The sequence below is a fragment of the Ipomoea nil genome, unplaced genomic scaffold, assembly GCF_001879475.1.
Source record: "Ipomoea nil cultivar Tokyo-kokei standard unplaced genomic scaffold, Asagao_1.1 scaffold0579, whole genome shotgun sequence".
Classification (NCBI taxonomy): Eukaryota; Viridiplantae; Streptophyta; class Magnoliopsida; order Solanales; family Convolvulaceae; genus Ipomoea; species Ipomoea nil.
This window is the reverse complement of record NW_017617007.1, coordinates 315,765-335,467: the sequence shown is the minus strand read 5'-3', so window position 1 is coordinate 335,467 and position 19,703 is coordinate 315,765. Positions and strand designations below refer to the sequence as shown.

Sequence of the window (19,703 nt, the reverse complement as noted above, 5' to 3'; positions counted from 1 at the left end):
ATTCTTCTACATTTATGCTAGTGCTAGTCTTAATGATATTGCCGTAAGTTGTTGACATTTTTATCAGGACTTGCCTTCAGAAGTTTTATATTACCATCTGTTGTTGAACAACTTCAAAAGTGGGTTCTTATGGCTGAGGCTATCATTGAACAGAATGAAAAGGAAAATGCAGCATTAAAAGAACAAGTAAAACAATTTGAGCCACGATGGTCAGAATATGAAGCCAAGATGAACTCAATGGAGGAGGGTTGGCAGAAGAAAATTTCTTGGTGAGACAAAACTCTAAAGATTTTGCCCCGAAAGGATGACCGGGTGGGTTATGAATGATTGAAAGGCTCTGTTGGCCGATCTATCTATTGAATGGTGATTTGAAGGTTCTGCTTCACTTTTTGCTTTGGGTATTTGGCAGCATTTGTGTTATTGCTGTATGGGACATTGTCAGTTTTGAAGGATTTAGCTGTCTCCCCAGCATCCTTTTGTTAATTCCCTAGAGATTGTAAAGACTGTGATCCAACCTTGGGTGGGGTTTACTGCAGATCTGCTTAGGGTGTTAGTTGTCCAATTAAGAAATGACACTTCCTGTTTGGATCTTAATCAATTAAATAGGATTTTGAAGTTTTCTCTACTGTGTTCATTTCATGCCAAAAGGGTAGTAACTTTTTGTTTGTTGCAGCTTGTGGAGTCGGTGTTGATCTGAGCAAAGTTGTTGAGGAGTTTGAGCTTCTGCATTGCAAGCCAAAACGACGTGGCAAGTTTTTTTTTTGCTGAGATAGTGGCTGCTCTGGAACTTGGTGCTGCAAGAGTAAACAAAGATTCTGCAGATGTAAAAGAGCTTAAAGAACAGGTACTAAGTTTTGTTTCCACTTTCTTGTTATGGTATTATAGGAAACTAGAAGTGATTTTACACTGCCCAGCACTTAATGTTTATTGAAAAATCACATTATATCATCTGTTCTGAAGGCTGCGCTAGCGAAGAAAGAAGCAGAACCAGTCTCCATTCGACATAAGCTTAAGAGCAGCCCACATATCATGCACCCATCATCACTCCAAACTAGTTTACATGGCAAAGATACACTGGCAAGTTCAAACAACCAGAGGAAACCGATGGGCGAAGTAGATTGCATTGAGGTAATTATCTTTGATGCAGCTGAGGTGCAGGGGAATGGGATGATACAGGAATCAGGTATGTCTCTTAAGTATTCTAAGATGTAGTGAATGGGTGTTTTTTTTTTTAGCAAAGCTTACATGCATTGAGATTCACTTATTTCAAATTGCAAAAATTCCACCATAGTTTTTGTACTTCAATTTTATGCTCTCTGACTTCTTGCACATTCTAATTGTCATCTCCTTCTTTGGATTGTTATTGGTTTAAAAAAATCTTAGAGAGCCAAGACATTAGAAGTTAAGCCACTAGGGTGATTCTAAAATTTACCATCTGCCAGGCTTTGTTATGAACCAATATACTAAGCAAGAACTTCTAAATTTATTGACAAAGTGCTGTTATAAATTGTCGTGGATCTTAATCAGGCTTTAGTTTTGTTGAGTTATCTTTTTCTCCTAAAGGACATATTTGCGAAGGTGGAGAAGTCTTTTCTCCTAAAGGGCATATATGTGAAGGTGGAGATGGTGAGATAAGTCTTTTCTCCTAAAGAGCATATTCGTCAAGGTGGAGAATTGTTGAGTTATTTTTTCTCCTAAAGAACATATTCGCCAAGGTGGAGATAGTCTTTTCTCCTAAAGGGCATATATGTGAAGGTGGAGATGGTGAGACAAGTCTTTTCTCCTAAAGAGCATATTCGTCAAGGTGGAGATTTGTTGAGTTATCTTTTCTCCTAAAGAACATATTCGCCAAGGTGGAGATTGTTGAGTTTGTCTCATATATGGATTAGGAATATGAGTTTGTCTCATACTAGAAGTAGGAGTGAAACGGGTAGATCCATTGTATAGGGATTAGATGCCTATAAATATATTGGTTGTATCCCTAATGGGTTGTGTCACCACCAACACCATCACAAATAATAAGAGAATACTTTCACTCCCGTGGATGTAGGCACATTGCCGAACCACGTAAATCTTGTCTTCTTTACATTGTTTCTTGTTCTTGTTAATCTCAACAAATTGGTATCAGAGCAAGATGGAGTTCAATTACACTGTGACAATCAAAGTGCCATTTTCTTAGCTAAAAATCAAGTATGTCCACCTTAGCAAATATGTCCCTTAGGAGAAAAGACTTATCTAACCATCTCCACCTTTCGCAAATAAGCCCTTTAGGAGAAAAAAACTCATCTCATAGTCTCCCTGGATTAGGACCACCATGTTCATTTAACATCTGGAAACACCCAACAAGTCCAAACAATGTTTGAACTTGTCACTAGTAACTGCCTTTGTCAACATGTCTGCTGCATTCTCACTTGAATGAATTTTCTGCAACAAAATCTCACCAGAAGCAACCAACTCTCTAACCTTATGAAACCTTACATCAATATGTTTGGTTCTGGCATGGTATACTTGATTTTTAGCTAAGAAAATGGCACTTTGATTGTCACAGTGTAATTGAACTCCATCTTGCTCAATACCCAACTCCTTAATCAAACCTGAAAGCCACAAAGCCTCTTTAGCTGCCTCAGTCACAGCCATGTATTCTGCTTCAGTTGTAGACAAAGCTACAATAGATTGAACTGATGATCTCCAGCAAATAGGACCACCCCCAAGAGTAAAAATATACCCTGTTGTAGAACGTCTATTATCCATGTCACCAGCATAATCAGAATCCACATATCCCATGAGTACATGCTCATTCTGTTGACTCCCAAATATAATACCATGCTCCATAGTGCCCCTTAAGTACCAGAGAATCCATTTAACTGCTTCCCGATGCTGCTTCCCAGGTTTAGACATGTACTTACTAACTTGGCTAATAGCATGAGCCAAATCAGGTCGAGTACAAACCATTGCATACATTAAACAGCCAACTGCACTAGCATAAGGAACCTTTGCCATATTTTCAATCTCACTAACTGTTTGGGGACACTGACTGGATGAGAGTTTAAAATGATTAGCCAAAGGGGTACTAACCGGTTTAGACTTACTCATCCCAAACCTGTCAAGAATTTTCTCTATATAACTCTGTTGAGTTAGCCACAACTTTCTTGCACCTCTATCCCTGTGAATTTCCATGCCAAGAATTTTCTGTGCAACTCCTAAGTCTTTCATATCAAATTCCTGACCCAACAAAACTTTCAATGCAGTAATATCATTCATACTCTTAGCAGCGATCAACATATCATCCACATACAGTAACAGAAAAATAAAAGAACCATCACCAAGGCTTTTAACATAGACACAACAATCATACTCACAACGTGTATAGCCAATTTGAATCATGTAAGCATCGAACCGCTTGTACCACTGCCGTGGAGCCTGTTTCAGCCCATACAAAGACCTCTTGAGTCGACAAACCAGATGCTCACCTCCGGGTTTAACAAACCCTTCAGGTTGCTTCATGTAAATTTGCTCATCTAGATCACCATGTAAAAAAGCAGTTTTCACATCTATTTGTTCCAAATGCAAATCCCAAATAGCTACCAAAGCCAGTACTAATCTGATAGAAGTATGTCTAACAACAGGAGAGAAAACCTCATCATAATCTATCCCCTTCTGTTGAGAAAACCCTTTCGCAACTAACCTAGCCTTAAACCTTTCCCCTTCTTTTTCTGATACTGGTGGCTTCTTTCTATAGACCCACTTGCACCCTATAGCTTTCTTTCCTTGAGGAAGTTGAGCTAACTCCCAAGTATGATTATGATGTAAAGACTCCATCTCCTCAATCATACATGCCATCCATTTATCTTTCTCCTGGCTAGAAATAGCCTCTTGAAAGGTAACTGGATCATTATTAGAAACAAGAAGTGCAAAAGAAACCATATCCTCAAACCCATACCTACTAGGTGGTTTGACATTGGTGCGTCTCGGTCTATCTCTAGCCAAACTGTAATCTTGTAAATTTTCTGAACTCGAACCTGCTGCAGATGTAGGATCTGCAACTTCTTGAGTCTCAATCGTAGGTGGATTAACTACTTTCTCACTCAAAGGTACACGATCCATATCCACTTCTACTGTGCTAGAACCATCAACTAGTGTATCTTCTTTCTTTGGCTGGAACATGAAATTCTCATCAAACACTGCATCTCTGCGAATCACCACCTTTTTGGTTGCAGGATCCCAAAACTTATATCCTTTTACACCTTTCTTGTAACCCAAAAAGATGCACTTCTTCGACTTGGGATCTAACTTTGATCTCTCATCACCTGGAATAAGAACATAGCTAGGACAACCAAACTCAACAAGTTTCATATTGGTTAATGTGCTTTCTTGTAGTCTTGTTGGTGGTGAAATTGCCAAAAGGCAGTATAATGCATTAATGCTTTGGTGAATTCAAAAGTTCAGGTTGCTCACAAAAATAGCAATCAGGTAAGGTAAGGTTTTAGTCATTTGACATTTCCATTATTACTATGGAATATAGTATCAATGGCAAATTTGTATCCTAATGCAGCAATATATATATATATATATATATATATATATATATATATATATATATATATATATGTGTGTGTGTGTGTGTGTGTGTTTTTTTTTTTTTGTCGAACACATCTGTATACTGCGGAATTCACAAACATTAATTACTGAGAAACAAGAAACAGGCAGAAAGGTTTTGGAGTTTTAAGGTACTATGATTTTCGATTATTGGCAACACTTTCTTGGTTAAGCCCATCACACAAAGTTTTTTTATTGTGATTTATTTTTCTTATGCCGAAACTCTTTAAGATTTTTCTTACAATTTCTTTTGTCCTTGACAAAAGAATCTAATTAGTAGAATTGATGTTCTTGTAGGGAGTTTCAGCAGTAAAAGCCTTCCATGAATTGGTCATGCATTTAGTTGAATTATAAACATTTATGATCTAAGGAAGAATGTTGAAGCAGTTGAAGGCTGTACTTTCTTAAAAACATCATATGAAATTATAGTAGTTATTATATTGTTACATCTACTATTTTAGTTTTTATTCTTTTTTTTTTTTAATTTTATTTTCTGTAATGACGTTTTTTTTTTTTTTTTTTTTTAATCTTGTTAACTAATCATTAAAAATTGTGTTGTGGCATCACTTTAGTCATTTTGTAATGGACATTTATAGTGGTTATAAGTTTTTTTTTTTTTTTTTTTTAATCTTGTTAACTAATCATTAAAAATTGTGTTGTGGCATCACTTTAGTCATTTTGTAATGGACATTTATAGTGGTTATAAGTTTTTTTTTTTTTTCAGGTTTACTATTTACCATGTTCACACTATATAAGTAATTCTCTTTTCAAAAAAAAAAAAAAAGGGAAGAAGTAATTCTCCTTTCTCTAAAGGATGGTATACAGTATACACAATATATATTACATAATCTAATGATAAATGAATATCTCTATTACAATAACTCAAGCAAATTTATTGCAACAAATCAACAACCAGGTTCAATACATTAGTTTTCTAACTAGTGTAATGTGGAGCGGTGCTCGGATAAATTTATAATCAATTTATTATGATTAAATAAATTTATTATAAATAATATTTTGATGTTTTCAAACATTTCTAATGTTTTAATTACCTTCCTGCCAAATTAATAATTGTCAATTTTATTTTTTTATTTTTTTTTTAGGAAAAACTTCAAGAACTTAGGCTGTGTTTGGAAACCCGGAAAATGACTTCTGGAAATTATTTTCCGAGTTTTTGGTGTTTGGCTACACCTGGAAAATCCAGTCAACGGAATCCATTTTCCGTTGACTGGGGAAAATGAGCCCAATTTGGCGGAAAATGACTTCCGCCAAATTTGGGCGGAAGTCGTTTTCCGCCTTTCTCTTTCAATTTTTTAAAAAAAAAAAAAAAAAAAAATCTGGCGGAACTGTTCCGCCAGAAACCAGAGCTATGGTTTCCGGCGGAACTGGGTTCTGTCAGAAACCATAGCTATGGTTTCTGGCGGAACCGGGTTCCGCCGGAAATCAAAATTTTGTTTTTTTGTTTTTTGTTTTTTGTTTTTGTTTTTGTTTTTTTTTTTAAGATTTAAAATGAATTTTTAATTTAAAATAAAATAATTAAAATATTTAATAATACCATTCTACTCATTTTTCAGAAAATGTACCAAACACACCAAAACAGTTTTCCAAATGTAACCAAACACTGGAAAAGGAAAATGTTTTCCGAAAAATGACTCATTTTCCAGAAATCATTTTCCAGAAGTCATTTTCCTGCTTTCCAAACGGACCCTTATATTAAAGAAGATGTTCAATAAAAGAAGGGATAGAATTAAACAAAAAACCAAGACCAGGTTAAGAACGAACTTTCCTAGCTAAAGCACGAGCAAGCTTGTTCGCTGATTGACTAAGAAACTGAAAAGACACTAATTAGTTTAGATTTTGTTAATTTCTTAAAAATGCTTTTAAATTATTATTGATGGTGATAGGAAACCTAAAATTATATATTGCCCATACTAAATGTCCTATTGACTACTATTTTATGATATGATGTAAAAGATCATCATTTAAAATGTCAAGTTCTAATTTCATGATAATACACAAAAGTGATATATAAGTAATATATTTTTGTTCAAAATTAAGTGTTAAATAAATTATTATTATTTTTATCTAATTCCAAGTACAACCAAAAACTATTGAGTTCTAAAGTTAAACCAATAATTTGGAGTAAGTAAATAATAGAAAATAATTTTAAATATGCAATGGGGGAATGCTAAATTTTTTTTTTCTTTCAATTAATTAGTTACATTATTTTTTTGAATACTAATTAGTTACATTATTATCTGATCTATACTTTATCTATATGTTGTCCACAGAGTTAATACGCCAACACCAGGATTCGACCAAGGAGAGCCACAGAGGGGCCATTAGTAACATGGTTGTTAACTACTGTACATTTTAAATTTCGACTTAATATTATATCAAATTTAATTATCAATTATCAATAACAAAGTCACACATAAAGCTACACTATCAACCAATTAACACAAGGATTTTAGGAACATTATGCAATAAAAATAATAATAATAATAATAACACAAGCATTATTATCAAGTAATTTCAACCCATCAAAATAGATTTTAGAAACTCTTTTATTATAAATACAATATGTATTTGAAATTATAACATATTTCTTTTATACGCTTAATATAGAAAAATTGAAAACATATTACTTAATTAATATATTAAATACCTTTTTTTTTTAAAAAAAAATATGTTTTGCTGATAGAAGGAAAAGAAAAAAAATATTGGATTATTGCAGTGGCAAATTATTGTATGGACTGTGGTCCAAAACCACATCGTTGAATTTGATGAATTAGAATAATGTACATTATGTGTTAGAATAATGAAATTACATTATGAGTTAGAATAATGTACATTATGAATTACTCTCTCTATCTCATTTTATTTGTCTTACTTACTATTCATTGGTCAAACCAATTCTTTGTTCTTTATTTATTTTCTTTAGTATTTTTTACTATTTTTTAAATTTAATTTTTTGTGTTTAATAGTACTTTTAGTGTAGTTTCTAAATATATAAATTTTGTATACTAATACAAAATTTAATATTATGAAAATTTGGATTAAAAATAACTTCAGTCAAACCTCGTTAACCGAACCAAACACATAAAATGGGACGAATGGAGTATAAAAATATATATTGAAGTGGGTTGCGTGTAAAATAAATTACGCAAAATGACGTCATTTTTAGACAATGGTCCACACAACTATGTGGATCTCGAGCCACACAATAACTATTGTATTGCAGTCCCATCACCCATGGGCCAAGGCATACTGAATGCTTAATTAATAAGTGAATTGCTTCTTGGTTCAACCAAAATGTTATTCTTTGAAGGCTTAGCTTCTCAGAACTTTCCCAATCTAAGGATGTTCTTTTCTCCACGTAACTTGTTGCAGGAGAAAACCAAAGAGGAAAAACAATTTCTTATCTTAGTAAACATTCTTCCCAAACTTAGTAAACATAATTGTACAATGGAACACACAAAGCAAACCATCATTCTTTCTTCCAAACAGGATATTCTTCATCTTCCCTTTAGCCTTTAGCTCCCTCCCATATATATATCAATCCACATGTCTTCAAACCTTTGATTGTCTCCAAAAGCTTTCTTCATCTACAAATGTATGTTGTAATTTGATATCCATTATACATATATAGCCTTATTTTTTTGTTGATCTGGAAAAGGGATGTCGAATCTATGACATTATAACATAAAGTCATAGGTCGGTGTTCGCGGATCACGAAGTCTTGAGCGTATGTATAACTTTTTGTTCAGTATTTTTTGTTGCTAATATCTATTAATTAATTATAGTTACGTATAATGTCTCAATAGTATTGAGGTTTTAACATTGTTGGTTTTTGCGGGTGTTTCTAGTACGTGAATCAACTATGGGGCAGCAATTGTTGCATGGGACACTATATGCAACCATCTTTGAGGTTGATAAGATATCGAGTGGTCTCTTTGATTTTTGTAGTACTGTTCAGGTATTATTTTTTTTCGCCAATTAATATTTTTTAAAATTTTAATATCACTATTAAAGTATCTATTAAATTTAACTCTCGATTTGATTTTTATAGTGGTGACATTTTTTTTTATTTAGTCAGCATTGACAGATAATTTGACTTTATAAACCATTTACTTTAGTGATTATGCATGCCTAATTTTTTTTTTTTGAATGCTACTAGCTCTATTACAATGTAGTAGCCTCCACTGAGGCTCGAAATCACAATCTTCCAAATGGAAGTCCAACCCGGATACCATTAGACCCGCATGCCTAATTTAATTAACTTTTCTTTTACAATTTCATCTCCTGTAAAGTTTGAGGATTTGAAAAATAAAATACTTTATCCCATTAGATTCCATCTTTAACCCTATCGAAATTCCTGTCAAATCACTTAAACAATTGAATAAAGATTTAGGTTTTGAATAAGTTGAAGACAAAATTAGAAAGAATTATTAGTAAATAATTAAATCAAAAAGTGCCATCATATTCAATAACTAAACCAAGAATTAACTCCGCAAAATTATAATAGAGTTAATTCCATTTTTTGTTCTAGATTTATAGGTGACAATTCACTTTTAGTTTTTTATTTTCAAAATATCCCTCTTTGGTCCTAATATGATTGTGGTATGACCATTTTTAGTCCTCCATCAAGAAAATCATTTAAATTTTGTAAAATACAGGGGCATTTAGGTATTTAATTATAATTTTTTTAAAAAAATAAAAATAAAAATATAGCTGGTCAACCCATTTTGTATTTAAAAAATCAAAATGCCTTTATATTTCATGACATTTCAATGATTTTTTGATGGAGTACAAGAAATGATCATGCCACAATAATACTATGATCAAAGAAAAATGTTCTAAAAAAATAACTAAAAATAAAATGTTACCTATAAATCTAGGACAAAAAATAGAATTAACTATATATTTAAATGAAGCAATTCTATTGATATTGACAGATTGTACTAGCCTGCTAATTTGTTACACCTTAATTTACTTATCTCAATTTTTACTTTTTTTTTTTTCTTGGAAACTTGAAGGATTCCTCTGCAAAATCGTCAACCAAAAAGTTCCTCAACAGCATCAAGAGATTCATATTGTGTAGGCCAGAGGTACCCTGGTTTCCTTGTATATTTTCATTTGATCTACCTTAGATTTTAAAATGCAACAATAATAATTTTAATTAACAATACAACAATATTTGGATAATAAATTACTTTCAAAAAAAAAATATTTGGATAATAAATTATTGATTATTAAAAGAAGGTGTCCATATATCTATATCATTTTTTTTTTGTTATTTTCGGTTTTTAATTTTTTTTTTTTATGTATTACCATTTCTAAATTTCTTTGTTAATGTCCTCATTGTTTATAAAGTTTCAAGGTTATTATGATTTTTTTTTTTTTTTGAAAAGGTCTATTTATATTTAAATATTTGGGATATTTTATTTACAATTCATATGTTAGAATGGTCATGTGTTTTGTTGCTTTGTACTTATAGGAAAAAAAAGGTGTATTAACAGAAAGGCATTTTAATTTTTATATCACTTCTTTCTTTTCAATTATATTCCTAGTAATTCTATTATATTCCTAGTAATTCTATTATTTCAACAAATAATGTAATTTGAATTCCTAGCACATTATTCTTTTCCCCCATAATCCCTTTTCGGCTTCTCCCAATCAAACACCATGTAATGTAAGAGTGAGTTGGCAGGCCAACCGGTAACTTATGTGAAATTTATAACCGAACTTGTCTTCAAAATGTGTTAAATGGGCCTAACTTGTAAAATTGAACCTATTTTACAGTGAACTAGGAGGAAGTGAATTGTAATTTGGTGAAAATATAGTAGGAATTCAAATTATACATTATTTGGTAGGGGAGAATAAAATTATTAAGAATGAGAATGGAAAAAGTGATATAAAACTAAAATGCCGGCCCCTATATAATAATTAAAAATAATAACTACTAAGGGCAAAAAAGTCTTTTTCTTATTTTTTTTTCCTTTCCATGCACCATTGAAACCAAACAATGTAATTTGTCCGGCCAAAGAATTGTATTGTAAATTTGTAATTAAGAATTGCAATTACGGTGTACCAAACACCTCGTTAACGATTTTATGTCGGTCAATTCATAAATAATCAAAATATAATTTTTTTTTAAATAACTTGGTGAAAATTGTTGATCAGATTACAGGTACTAAGCTCTATGCAACCATTGATCTAGACAAGGCAAGAGTGGGGAGGACCCAAGTGGTAGAAAACCACCATTACCACCATTCCAATCCCATATGGAACGAGTCATTCCGAATCTACTGCGCCCACGCAATCTCCCACGTCATTTTCACGGTGAAATATGACGACCCAATCGACGCCACGCTCATCGGAAGAGCCTATCTCCCGGCGGCGGAGGTGGTGAACAAGTACGTGGTGGACACATGGCTCCCAATTCTCGACGAAGAAGGCATTCCCATCCACGGCCACCCAAGAATCCACATCAGATTACAATACTCGAGCGTAAAAGAAGAAGACGATTGGTCTAGAGGGATCCCGGCGCCGGATTCCGGCGCCGTCCCGTTCACCTTTTTTAAGGAACGGCAAAATTGCAGCGTCAGGCTTTACGCCGACGCCCACGTCCCCGACGACAAGATGGCTAAGTATCTCCAAGATCAGGGCTTCGCCGACCCCGATCGGTGCTGGGAAGACATTTTTCAGGCGATCGTTAATGCCCGGCATTTGATTTACATCACGGGGTGGTCCGTTTACACGAAGATATCGTTGGTTAGAGACCCGGCGAGACAGAAACCCGGCGGGGAGATGTTTCTCGGCGATCTGCTAAAGACGAAAGCCAAGGAAGGGGTTAACGTTCTGGTCCTGGTTTGGGACGACCGGACATCCATCGAGGTTTTCAAGAGGGATGGATTAATGGCAACCCACGACCAAGAAACCTACGATTATTTCCGGGATACGGGTGTCCATTGTTTCCTATCCCCGAGAAATTCCGATTACGGGAGCTCCATTCTGCAAGGAATCCAGTTCACCACCAGAACAACAGTGTTCACTCACCACCAGAAAACACTGATAGTGGATAGCGAGCTCCATGGCGGCGGCAGTTCTGGAAAGCGGACTATTCTTAGTTTCCTGGGTGGGATTGATCTCTGTGACGGCCGGTATGATACCAGGGAACATTCGTTATTCCGGACATTAAACACAACCCACAAGGAGGATTTCCACCAGCCCAATTTCCTAGGAGCGAATGTGAATAAAGGCGGCCCGAGGGAGCCCTGGCACGACATTCATTGCAGGTAGGAGTGTTCAATCGGGTAACCGTTTGGTTAATCGAACAGTTTTAACAAAAATTTTAACCGTTAATCAAACTAAATTTTGTATTACTGAATTAACTGAATCTAAGTTTTTTTTTTAAAATCCTAAAAGTAATACATATAATAATAAATCCAATTAAAATAATACATATAATAATAAATTCATAAGAAAATATACAAAAACAATATAATGACAATTATATACTTATTTTTATATATATTTAAAATTTTGGTTAACTGTTGGTTAATTCAGTTAAGTGACTGTTCCGAACCGAATTAACCATTAATCCAAATTTTAAAAAATGTTTAACCAATGAACTGAAAAAAATTGGATTAAAAAGGATTAACGAATTCTGTCTGTTTGATTGAATAACTGAAAATTTACCGAAGTTTGCACATCCGTAAATGCAGGTTAGAAGGCCCTGCGGCCTGGGATGTGCTCTATAATTTCGAGCAGAGATGGAAGAAACATATCGGGGATAAGTACATATACTCCATGAAGGAGCTCCAAGGATTAACTATCCGCCCCTCAGAATTCCCGGTTTCGGATGATCCCGAGAGGTGGAACGTTCAGATTTTCCGGTCCATCGACGGGAACGACGCCGCTGGGTTCCCCGGGAACCCCGTGGAGGCAGCGGAGAGTGGGCTGATAACTGGGAAAAACCACGTGATTGATCATAGCATTCAAGATGCATATATCAATGCCATTCGTCGCGCCAAGAATTTCATCTACATTGAGAACCAGTACTTCCTGGGGAGCTCGTATGGATGGAGTGCTTCAAAGGAGTTCAAATTGGAGGATATTGGCGCGATTCATTTGATCCCGAAGGAGCTGAGTTTGAAGATTGTGAGCAAGATTGAGGCCGGGGAGAGGTTCACGGTGTACGTTGTGATCCCGATGTGGCCGGAAGGGGTGCCGGAGAGTGAAAGTGTGCAGGCGATTCTTGATTGGCAAAGGAGGACGATGGAGATGATGTACACTGATATTGCTTCTGCTTTGAACGCTAAGGGAATTTCTGCAGATCTTAGGGAATACTTGACGTTCTTTTGCCTGGGGAATCGCGAAATCAAGCTCCCAGATGAGTATGATCCTCCTGAGAAGCCTAGTCCTGACAGTGATTATGCCAGGGCTCAAGAATCCAGGCGCTTCATGATCTATGTCCACTCCAAAATGATGATAGGTAAATACTGTTGACTGTCCTGAGCAACCCCTTCCTTCCACCTGCAATTTCATATCAAAATGTAATATAATGTTATGGGGCGGAGGCCAGTAAAGGCCAAGTCTAGCACTTGATGGCTGGAGGATTGTTGGGTGGAGGTCAATAAGGCTAAGTTTAGCTCTTTTTTCTATTCATAACAGGCAACGGGGGTTTGGTGATAGTTGGAGGATTGTTGAGCGGAGGCTAGTAAATGACCAAGTCTAGCTCCTGGTGGTTGGAGGATTGTTGGGCGGAGGCCAATAAATGGCCAAGTCTAGCTTTGGGTGGTTGGAGTCTTGTTGGGCGGAGGCCAGTAAATGGTCAAGTCTAGCTCCTGGTGGTTGGAGGATTGTTGGGTGGAGGCCAGTAAATAGCCAAGTCTAGCTCCTAGTGGTTGGAGGATTGTTGGGCGGAGGCCAGTAAATGGCCAAGTCTAGCTCCTGGTGGTTGGGGGATTGTTGGGTGGAAGCCAATAAATGGCCAAGTCTAGCTCCTGGTGGCTAAGGGATTGTTGAGCGGAAACCAATAAATGGTCAAATCTAGCAAAGTCAGTAAATGGTCAAGTCTAGCTATGGGTGGCTGGGGGATTGTTGGGCGGAGGCCAGTAGATGGCTTAAAGGGTCAAGTCCAATACCCAACATATGTTTTGAAAATGTGTGGCGGTATAAAGTTGCGCATTCGCTGTAGCGTTCGGTGTAGTGATAAGTGTTTGATCCTAAGTGCTAACAGTTTTCCATTTTTGGATAGTTGATGATGAGTACATTATAATTGGATCTGCCAACATCAACCAACGCTCAATGGACGGGGCGAGAGACTCAGAGATCGCGATGGGAGGGTACCAACCGATGCACCTGGCACGCCCTGATCAACCGGCTAGAGGGAAGATTTTCGGGTTCAGAATGGCCTTATGGTGTGAGCACATGAACTATGTAGACGACTCGTTCTTCCACCCTGAAAGTCTAGAATGCGTGAAGACAGTAAACGCCATTGGCGACGAGAACTGGAGCATGTATATAAGCGCGACGCAGGAGAAAGATCTTCCAGGCCATCTTCTCACCTACCCTGTACATATCTCACCAAAGGGAGAGGTCCAAGGACATGCAGGAGTGGAAAGCTATTTCCCAGACACCAAAGCTCCCATTCATGGCACCAGATCTGTTTATCTCCCACCAATCCTCACTACTTAATTTGGGGTTCCAAGAAATGCACTTCAGACATTAATATTTCTTCCAATGTGACAAAAAAAGTATTAAGGTTACCTTAAACAACAAACAATGGGAATCATTTAACAAATATAGATACACCATAATTGACAAACAGTAGACAGTTTGGCATCACAGTTTAACAGCCAGCACAAGCCAAATTCTAAAAATTGTCGAAGACTCGGATCTTGAACCATTTCAAGACAAATTTTCTCAAGAATTTCCTGCTAGTCTAGCGCGGGGGGTCTCACTAGAGCCCTCATCTAACCAAAACCTGCAACCAACAAATCGTGCAAACACTAGTAGACTTTCAGTTTTACAATCTGCTAGCAAGCAATTCCAAATGACCGAAACTCAGCAATCTTGAAAGAAAGTGCAGATTACACGTCCAAGCCACATCACTGACTATGGACAAAATGACACATCATCCCCCCATCCCATCCCCCTATTAAATATCGGCCATGCCTTCATTTGTCAAATGACTCGAGTCTTGTTGATACCTTTCCAATATTTTCGCAAAGATGGGTTTATGGTTGCTGCTTAATAAATATATTTTTGGCTCCAGTTCTTGCTCTTAATGATCCACTGCGATAGATTCCTGCACCATAGTTAACTGTCCTTGATCTTCAATGACAAACTTATCATTTACCTTGGCTTCAGTATCGTTTGTCTCAACGGTTGTTTCTTTGCTCGTTTCCTTAGATGTAGCTTCACCAATTTTGCTGGCTGCATTGTTTGGTCGAGATGTGATTTCAGTTGTCTCCTTGGACTTGCGAGAAGGTACTTTCCTCATTTCACCGGATAAATTGGTCTTTTCAGATGGAAGTTTAGGAAGGGACTTCCGTTGGGGGGTTTTCACACTTACAAGAGAATACACTTTGGCAGGTTCATCCTGGGATACTTTTACATCCAAGCTCAACCTGTGGTGCGTGCCATGATAATTGCTCTCCTCATCGGTAGGCGAGCTCTTTTTCCGACCAAGCTTGGGAGATTTGGCTCTTGTTGTTGGAATCTGTATAACAGTTAGATAGTACAATTAGACCTTAACAATAATCACTATAAAAATACGACTTAAAAAGAACTCATTAATAGCAGCACATAAGCATTATGCACTGAAAATCATCCATCGGACCTATACAAAAGAATAAAAAGTCACACTAATCTTTAAACATACTTCTAAATTCGAGCCAATTACTTATAATGTAGCTTATAAACTCGAGCCAATTACTTACCGATTTACATGATAGGAATGGGACTATGGGAGCATGAAAGAACGAGAGCTCAGTTGCAATCCAAATGATCATTTGACCATAGGAATACAACGAATCCATTATATATGAACCCTATAAAAAACAAATGCCATAAAGTGCCCCTATATTTCACTAGTAATTACATGGGGCTAAGATTAAAAAATATTCCTAGGCTGGAGTTTGTTATAAAGAAAGAATGACCATATTTCCCAAAACAAGATAAAAAGAGAATCAAAGATTGTAAAGCACATATAGTGCTTGGTTCATTACTAGGAGGTTGAAAGGTTATGACAATGGAGTTCCTTTATCTTCAAAAAGGCCGTTTTGTTATTTAGTATGATATGTCCCTGTATGCCATGAATATTCAAATACTCACCGAGCACCCTTTAATTCAATATCATGCCCATGTGCACATTTAAATGGCTAAATACTATGGAGAAAGACTAACTATTTTTTTTGGGTATACTCAGGGTTTCTACCGTCGGACACAGTGACTAATCCCCTCACTGAATTGTAGGCACCTCTTTTGGGTGGGACAGCTGGCCTGGAGATTTAAGGCTGGTCCATACCCAAAGCCAAGGATCGAACCCTTGACCTTTGGTTAAGGATGGATGAAAGACTAACTATAAACTAGATAAAAGCACCTCTAAATAAGGTGAACTCTTTGCAAACAATCCTGTAATGGTATATTCAATCTTGAAGTACAATGTAATAAAGGGAATGCTGATATGGTTCTAGACTTCAGGAGAACTAAACAACAAGGTGTAACCATTTCAACTTTCCAATTTTTTTTTTTCCCTACAAGTACCAAAGGAAGGGATAAATGAAGAAAAAAAGGGGGTTCTCTAAATTATATGCAACAAGGAAATATGCACTTTCATAACATATATAATAGGCGGATTGGACCTTCTTCAGCTCCACCTTAGGAGGTGGAGGTTCCTGATAGAAGCTTGGCATTGGAGTCGCTTTGAAAGCTAAGCTCTTTCTTAGCATTTTGATCTCGGCTTCCTGGGTTTCCTGTTGAAAAATGAAAATGATAATGACAAAAAAACCAAATGCATAACACTCTCAAGAATCTGAATATACTGTACAATAAAAATGGTAGTAATACACACCTTAGTCTTTGCTTGCATATTATTCTTCTCCATTTCCTTTGCATGGATCTTTTCCTCAAGTTTAGTGTAGAACTAACAAGTAGGAACAGAAGGAAATTAAGGTGAATTACTCAGCTTATAACCAACAGTTAAAAATCAGTATTTCTAGTGAAAGACAAAGCTAACCTCTTTCCTTTTCTCAGCTCTTTCATTACATTTGAAGCTGAAATTATAAGTTGGAAGAGTACCAACTCTGCAAGACTTAGCATCTTCAGTGGTAGGACTTCTATAAAGTGCTTAAGGATAAGCCAAAGGAACATTAATAACAAAATACTAGCAAAATGATAATTTCTTAACAGGAGAAAGTGAGAAACAAAAGGATTGTTACGATAGGATACAAAGGAGATTGAGTCACTTCAGCTTTACTTGGGGGACCTTTCTTCAGTGGCTTCAGTGTAGGCTTTTCTCTGAAGTTAAAAAAATAAAATAAAATAAAATAGAGTTCAGAAAACTGCAGAAAAAGCTTGCCAATAGATTACCAAAATTGATAGCACGTACGTATTTATACTTGATAAGCATATACAGATGACATGACCCTGTTTGGTAAAATAGTTAGCTTATCAGCCAATTTTGGCTTATTTGACCACTATTAACTGTTTGACTTGGTTAAAAAATCAATATAAGTGTTTGGTCAATCAGCTTTTTGTAACTCCAAAATGCTAAAATTCAAAAAGCTGCTCAAAGCAACTTTTTCAATTAGCTTTTTGAGAAAAAAAATTATACCAAACAGCTATCAGCTAACAACTAATTTACCAAACACCTTTCTACGATCAACTAATGTTATCAACTAGTTATATCTTCTAACCCAATCAGCTACACGCAAAAGGGAATACAACTATTAGGGAAAACTTGACATACTTAACACCTTCAAGCTGTGCAGCGCTTTGAGGAGATGTTACATCAGAGCATCCAGACTGCTGCTTACCAACAGGAAAGTTTGATAAGTAATCAACAACCCATGGTTACAAATAATCACCAACCAAAAAAACCACAAAAGAAAAGGTAGGTTATAAATATCAGAATCCATCATGATATCATCTTCTACCTTAGCATGATTAACCTTCACTGGCTTTAAATTGCTCTCAGCTGTTTTCCTCTCGTCAAATGATTTTGCCCTAAGAGCAGATGGCTGTTTGGCCCGTGATTCTAAGGAAACAGTACCATTTGAGACCACAGAACTAGATGAACCATCTTTTCCAGATTTCCCCTTCTTTGACCCAGCAGTCACAGCATGCTTAAGGCTCAAAGGTTTACCATTTTTGGGCTTGCTAAGAGCCTTTTCTACTTTGCCACTCTTGGGCTCTCCGGAATCTGAAACTTCAGGCTCCTGCTAGAAATAAATAGATTACACACGTCGTGGGTTGAAAAGAAACAGAATTAATAGTTGAATTTGCACCATGTTAAAACACCTACCTTAGAACCAGTAGCAGGGTAGCTTTCTGGAGGCACTATTGATTCGGTTTTAACTTCTTCAACAAAAGAGTCAACAGCTTCATCATCATTCAAATTTTCAGTGCTCTTCAAACATCCCAGCTCTTCAGTAGTAGAAGTGCCATTGGGCATCCCATCAGACTTCTCTGCAAAAACATCTTCCCCCGCACTAGGAAGTTGCTCGTGAAATTCACCTTCACAGTGTACCCCGTTTTCAGTTGATTTGTTATCATCTATATCCATTGGGCTTTGCAAGTTGCCAGATTGCAACCTACTAACTACAAGGATAAAGAAGGAACAGTGAATCCCCCAAATATAAGTTATAGGATAATTAAGTTTCGAAAATCATATGCAAACATGCCTATAATGCACCCTTCCCCGTTACACCCAAAATATCAATATCAAGGAAATATATAGAGATGAGACTGAAATATATTCAAGAAATTTATTGCACAATGATGATACAAAGTCAAAAACAAGTTTCTTTGACACTGCATAATACATATTGCTAACCTGGGCATTTTCCAAAGCAACATTAAGCATATGATAAAAATGTTTACACCATACGATAACTTCATTTCGGTAACATACTCCTACATATGCACCATTCATCAGGAAAGATCATCTTTGCTCAGAATTAGCAATGATGAAAAAGAAAGAGAGCAAAGGAAAGTGCTGAAATTTGTGTTCATTCTCTGCCTTCTCACTAAGAAGGCTTTTCAACAAAAATTCTTGATAAGCAATTACATATATCATTAAACACAGAACTCATGGAAATACCTAATCGATACAAAGAAAAGCGAGACAATAATTTTCATCTCAAACAAAATGCTAACCACAAAAGGACAAAACTGAAGAGAAGTAAATACACTACTCTAGATCTTCAAACCCAACCCAACTTATTTAAAAAAAATAAATAAATAAATAAAAAAGATCCAATCTTTACATACTCAGATTCAATATCGGATGGACAACTAGTACATTCTCCACTCATCAAACATAGATACGCACACACATTCACCAAAAAAAACTCACAAACACAGATGAAAATCATGAAATACGAACATCAAGTTGAAATGAACTAACTTCTCTTTTAATCCAAAAGACAATGGGTTTACCTAAAGAACCTTACAAAGATCAAGAGCCATTGAATCAACGAGGGATCTGAGAGGGTTTGGAGTGGGCAGAGTAAGGGAGAGAAAATTGTTGAAAAATATGGAATTTTTGAAGACCCAATGGAGAAACTAGAAATGGGTTGTTGATTTTTTTTTATTTTTTTTTCCTTTTTCTTTGTTTTTTTACGGCTTTCCTGAGATTTTTCGAATGGGAATTGAAATTGAAATGTAGTCTACAGTGCTCACTTGTCACACACTCTCTAGATTCAACTCAAAAATATGAGGGCTATGCAATTTGTTTTTTATATATTTTTTATATTTTATATTTTTTAATTGCCAGCTATATTTGGGAGTATGAAAGGAAAATATATTATCACGGATTTTTCTCTTAGCAAAATTGTAAAAAATAATTTCAATTTACATATAAAATTTTGGAA

The 19,703-nt window shown here is 35.8% G+C and overlaps 2 protein-coding genes and 1 long non-coding RNA gene across 6 annotated transcripts; 1 reads left to right on the top strand and 2 right to left on the bottom strand.

Moving 5' to 3' along the window:
* Positions 1 to 317: 317 nt before the first annotated feature.
* LOC109174279 lies at positions 318 to 7,839 on the bottom strand. Its single transcript, XR_002053044.1, has 3 exons — positions 7,828 to 7,839; positions 3,721 to 3,726; positions 318 to 457 (listed from the first exon to the last, which is right to left on the bottom strand). It is a non-coding gene; the product is annotated as an uncharacterized LOC109174279 (long non-coding RNA).
* A 355-nt stretch (positions 7,840 to 8,194) lies between these two features.
* Positions 8,195 to 14,379, top strand: LOC109174270 (phospholipase D alpha 1-like). Of its 3 annotated transcripts, none has more exons than XM_019323513.1 (6): positions 8,195 to 8,344; positions 8,466 to 8,575; positions 9,636 to 9,707; positions 10,783 to 11,897; positions 12,327 to 13,096; positions 13,862 to 14,379. In XM_019323513.1, exons 2-6 carry the CDS (start codon positions 8,480 to 8,482, stop codon positions 14,299 to 14,301), a joined length of 2,493 nt encoding a protein of 830 aa, XP_019179058.1. In that variant the 5' UTR covers positions 8,195 to 8,344; positions 8,466 to 8,479; the 3' UTR covers positions 14,302 to 14,379. The 3 variants fall into 3 exon arrangements, with proteins under 3 accessions (XP_019179058.1, XP_019179059.1, XP_019179060.1); XM_019323514.1 differs by having other exon boundaries at positions 8,195 to 8,348; XM_019323515.1 differs by having other exon boundaries at positions 8,196 to 8,212.
* A 16-nt stretch (positions 14,380 to 14,395) lies between these two features.
* Positions 14,396 to 19,468, bottom strand: LOC109174273 (protein WVD2-like 5). 2 transcript variants are annotated; one of them, XM_019323518.1, is made up of 9 exons: positions 19,284 to 19,468; positions 18,134 to 18,429; positions 17,766 to 18,047; positions 17,579 to 17,637; positions 17,059 to 17,127; positions 16,847 to 16,946; positions 16,682 to 16,753; positions 16,473 to 16,583; positions 14,396 to 15,328 (listed from the first exon to the last, which is right to left on the bottom strand). In XM_019323518.1, the coding sequence occupies exons 1-9, from the start codon at positions 19,297 to 19,299 to the stop codon at positions 14,891 to 14,893; spliced, it is 1,443 nt and encodes a 480-aa protein (XP_019179063.1). In that variant the 5' UTR covers positions 19,300 to 19,468; the 3' UTR covers positions 14,396 to 14,890. The 2 variants fall into 2 exon arrangements, with proteins under 2 accessions (XP_019179063.1, XP_019179064.1); XM_019323519.1 differs by having other exon boundaries at positions 19,270 to 19,462.
* Positions 19,469 to 19,703: the final 235 nt, after the last annotated feature.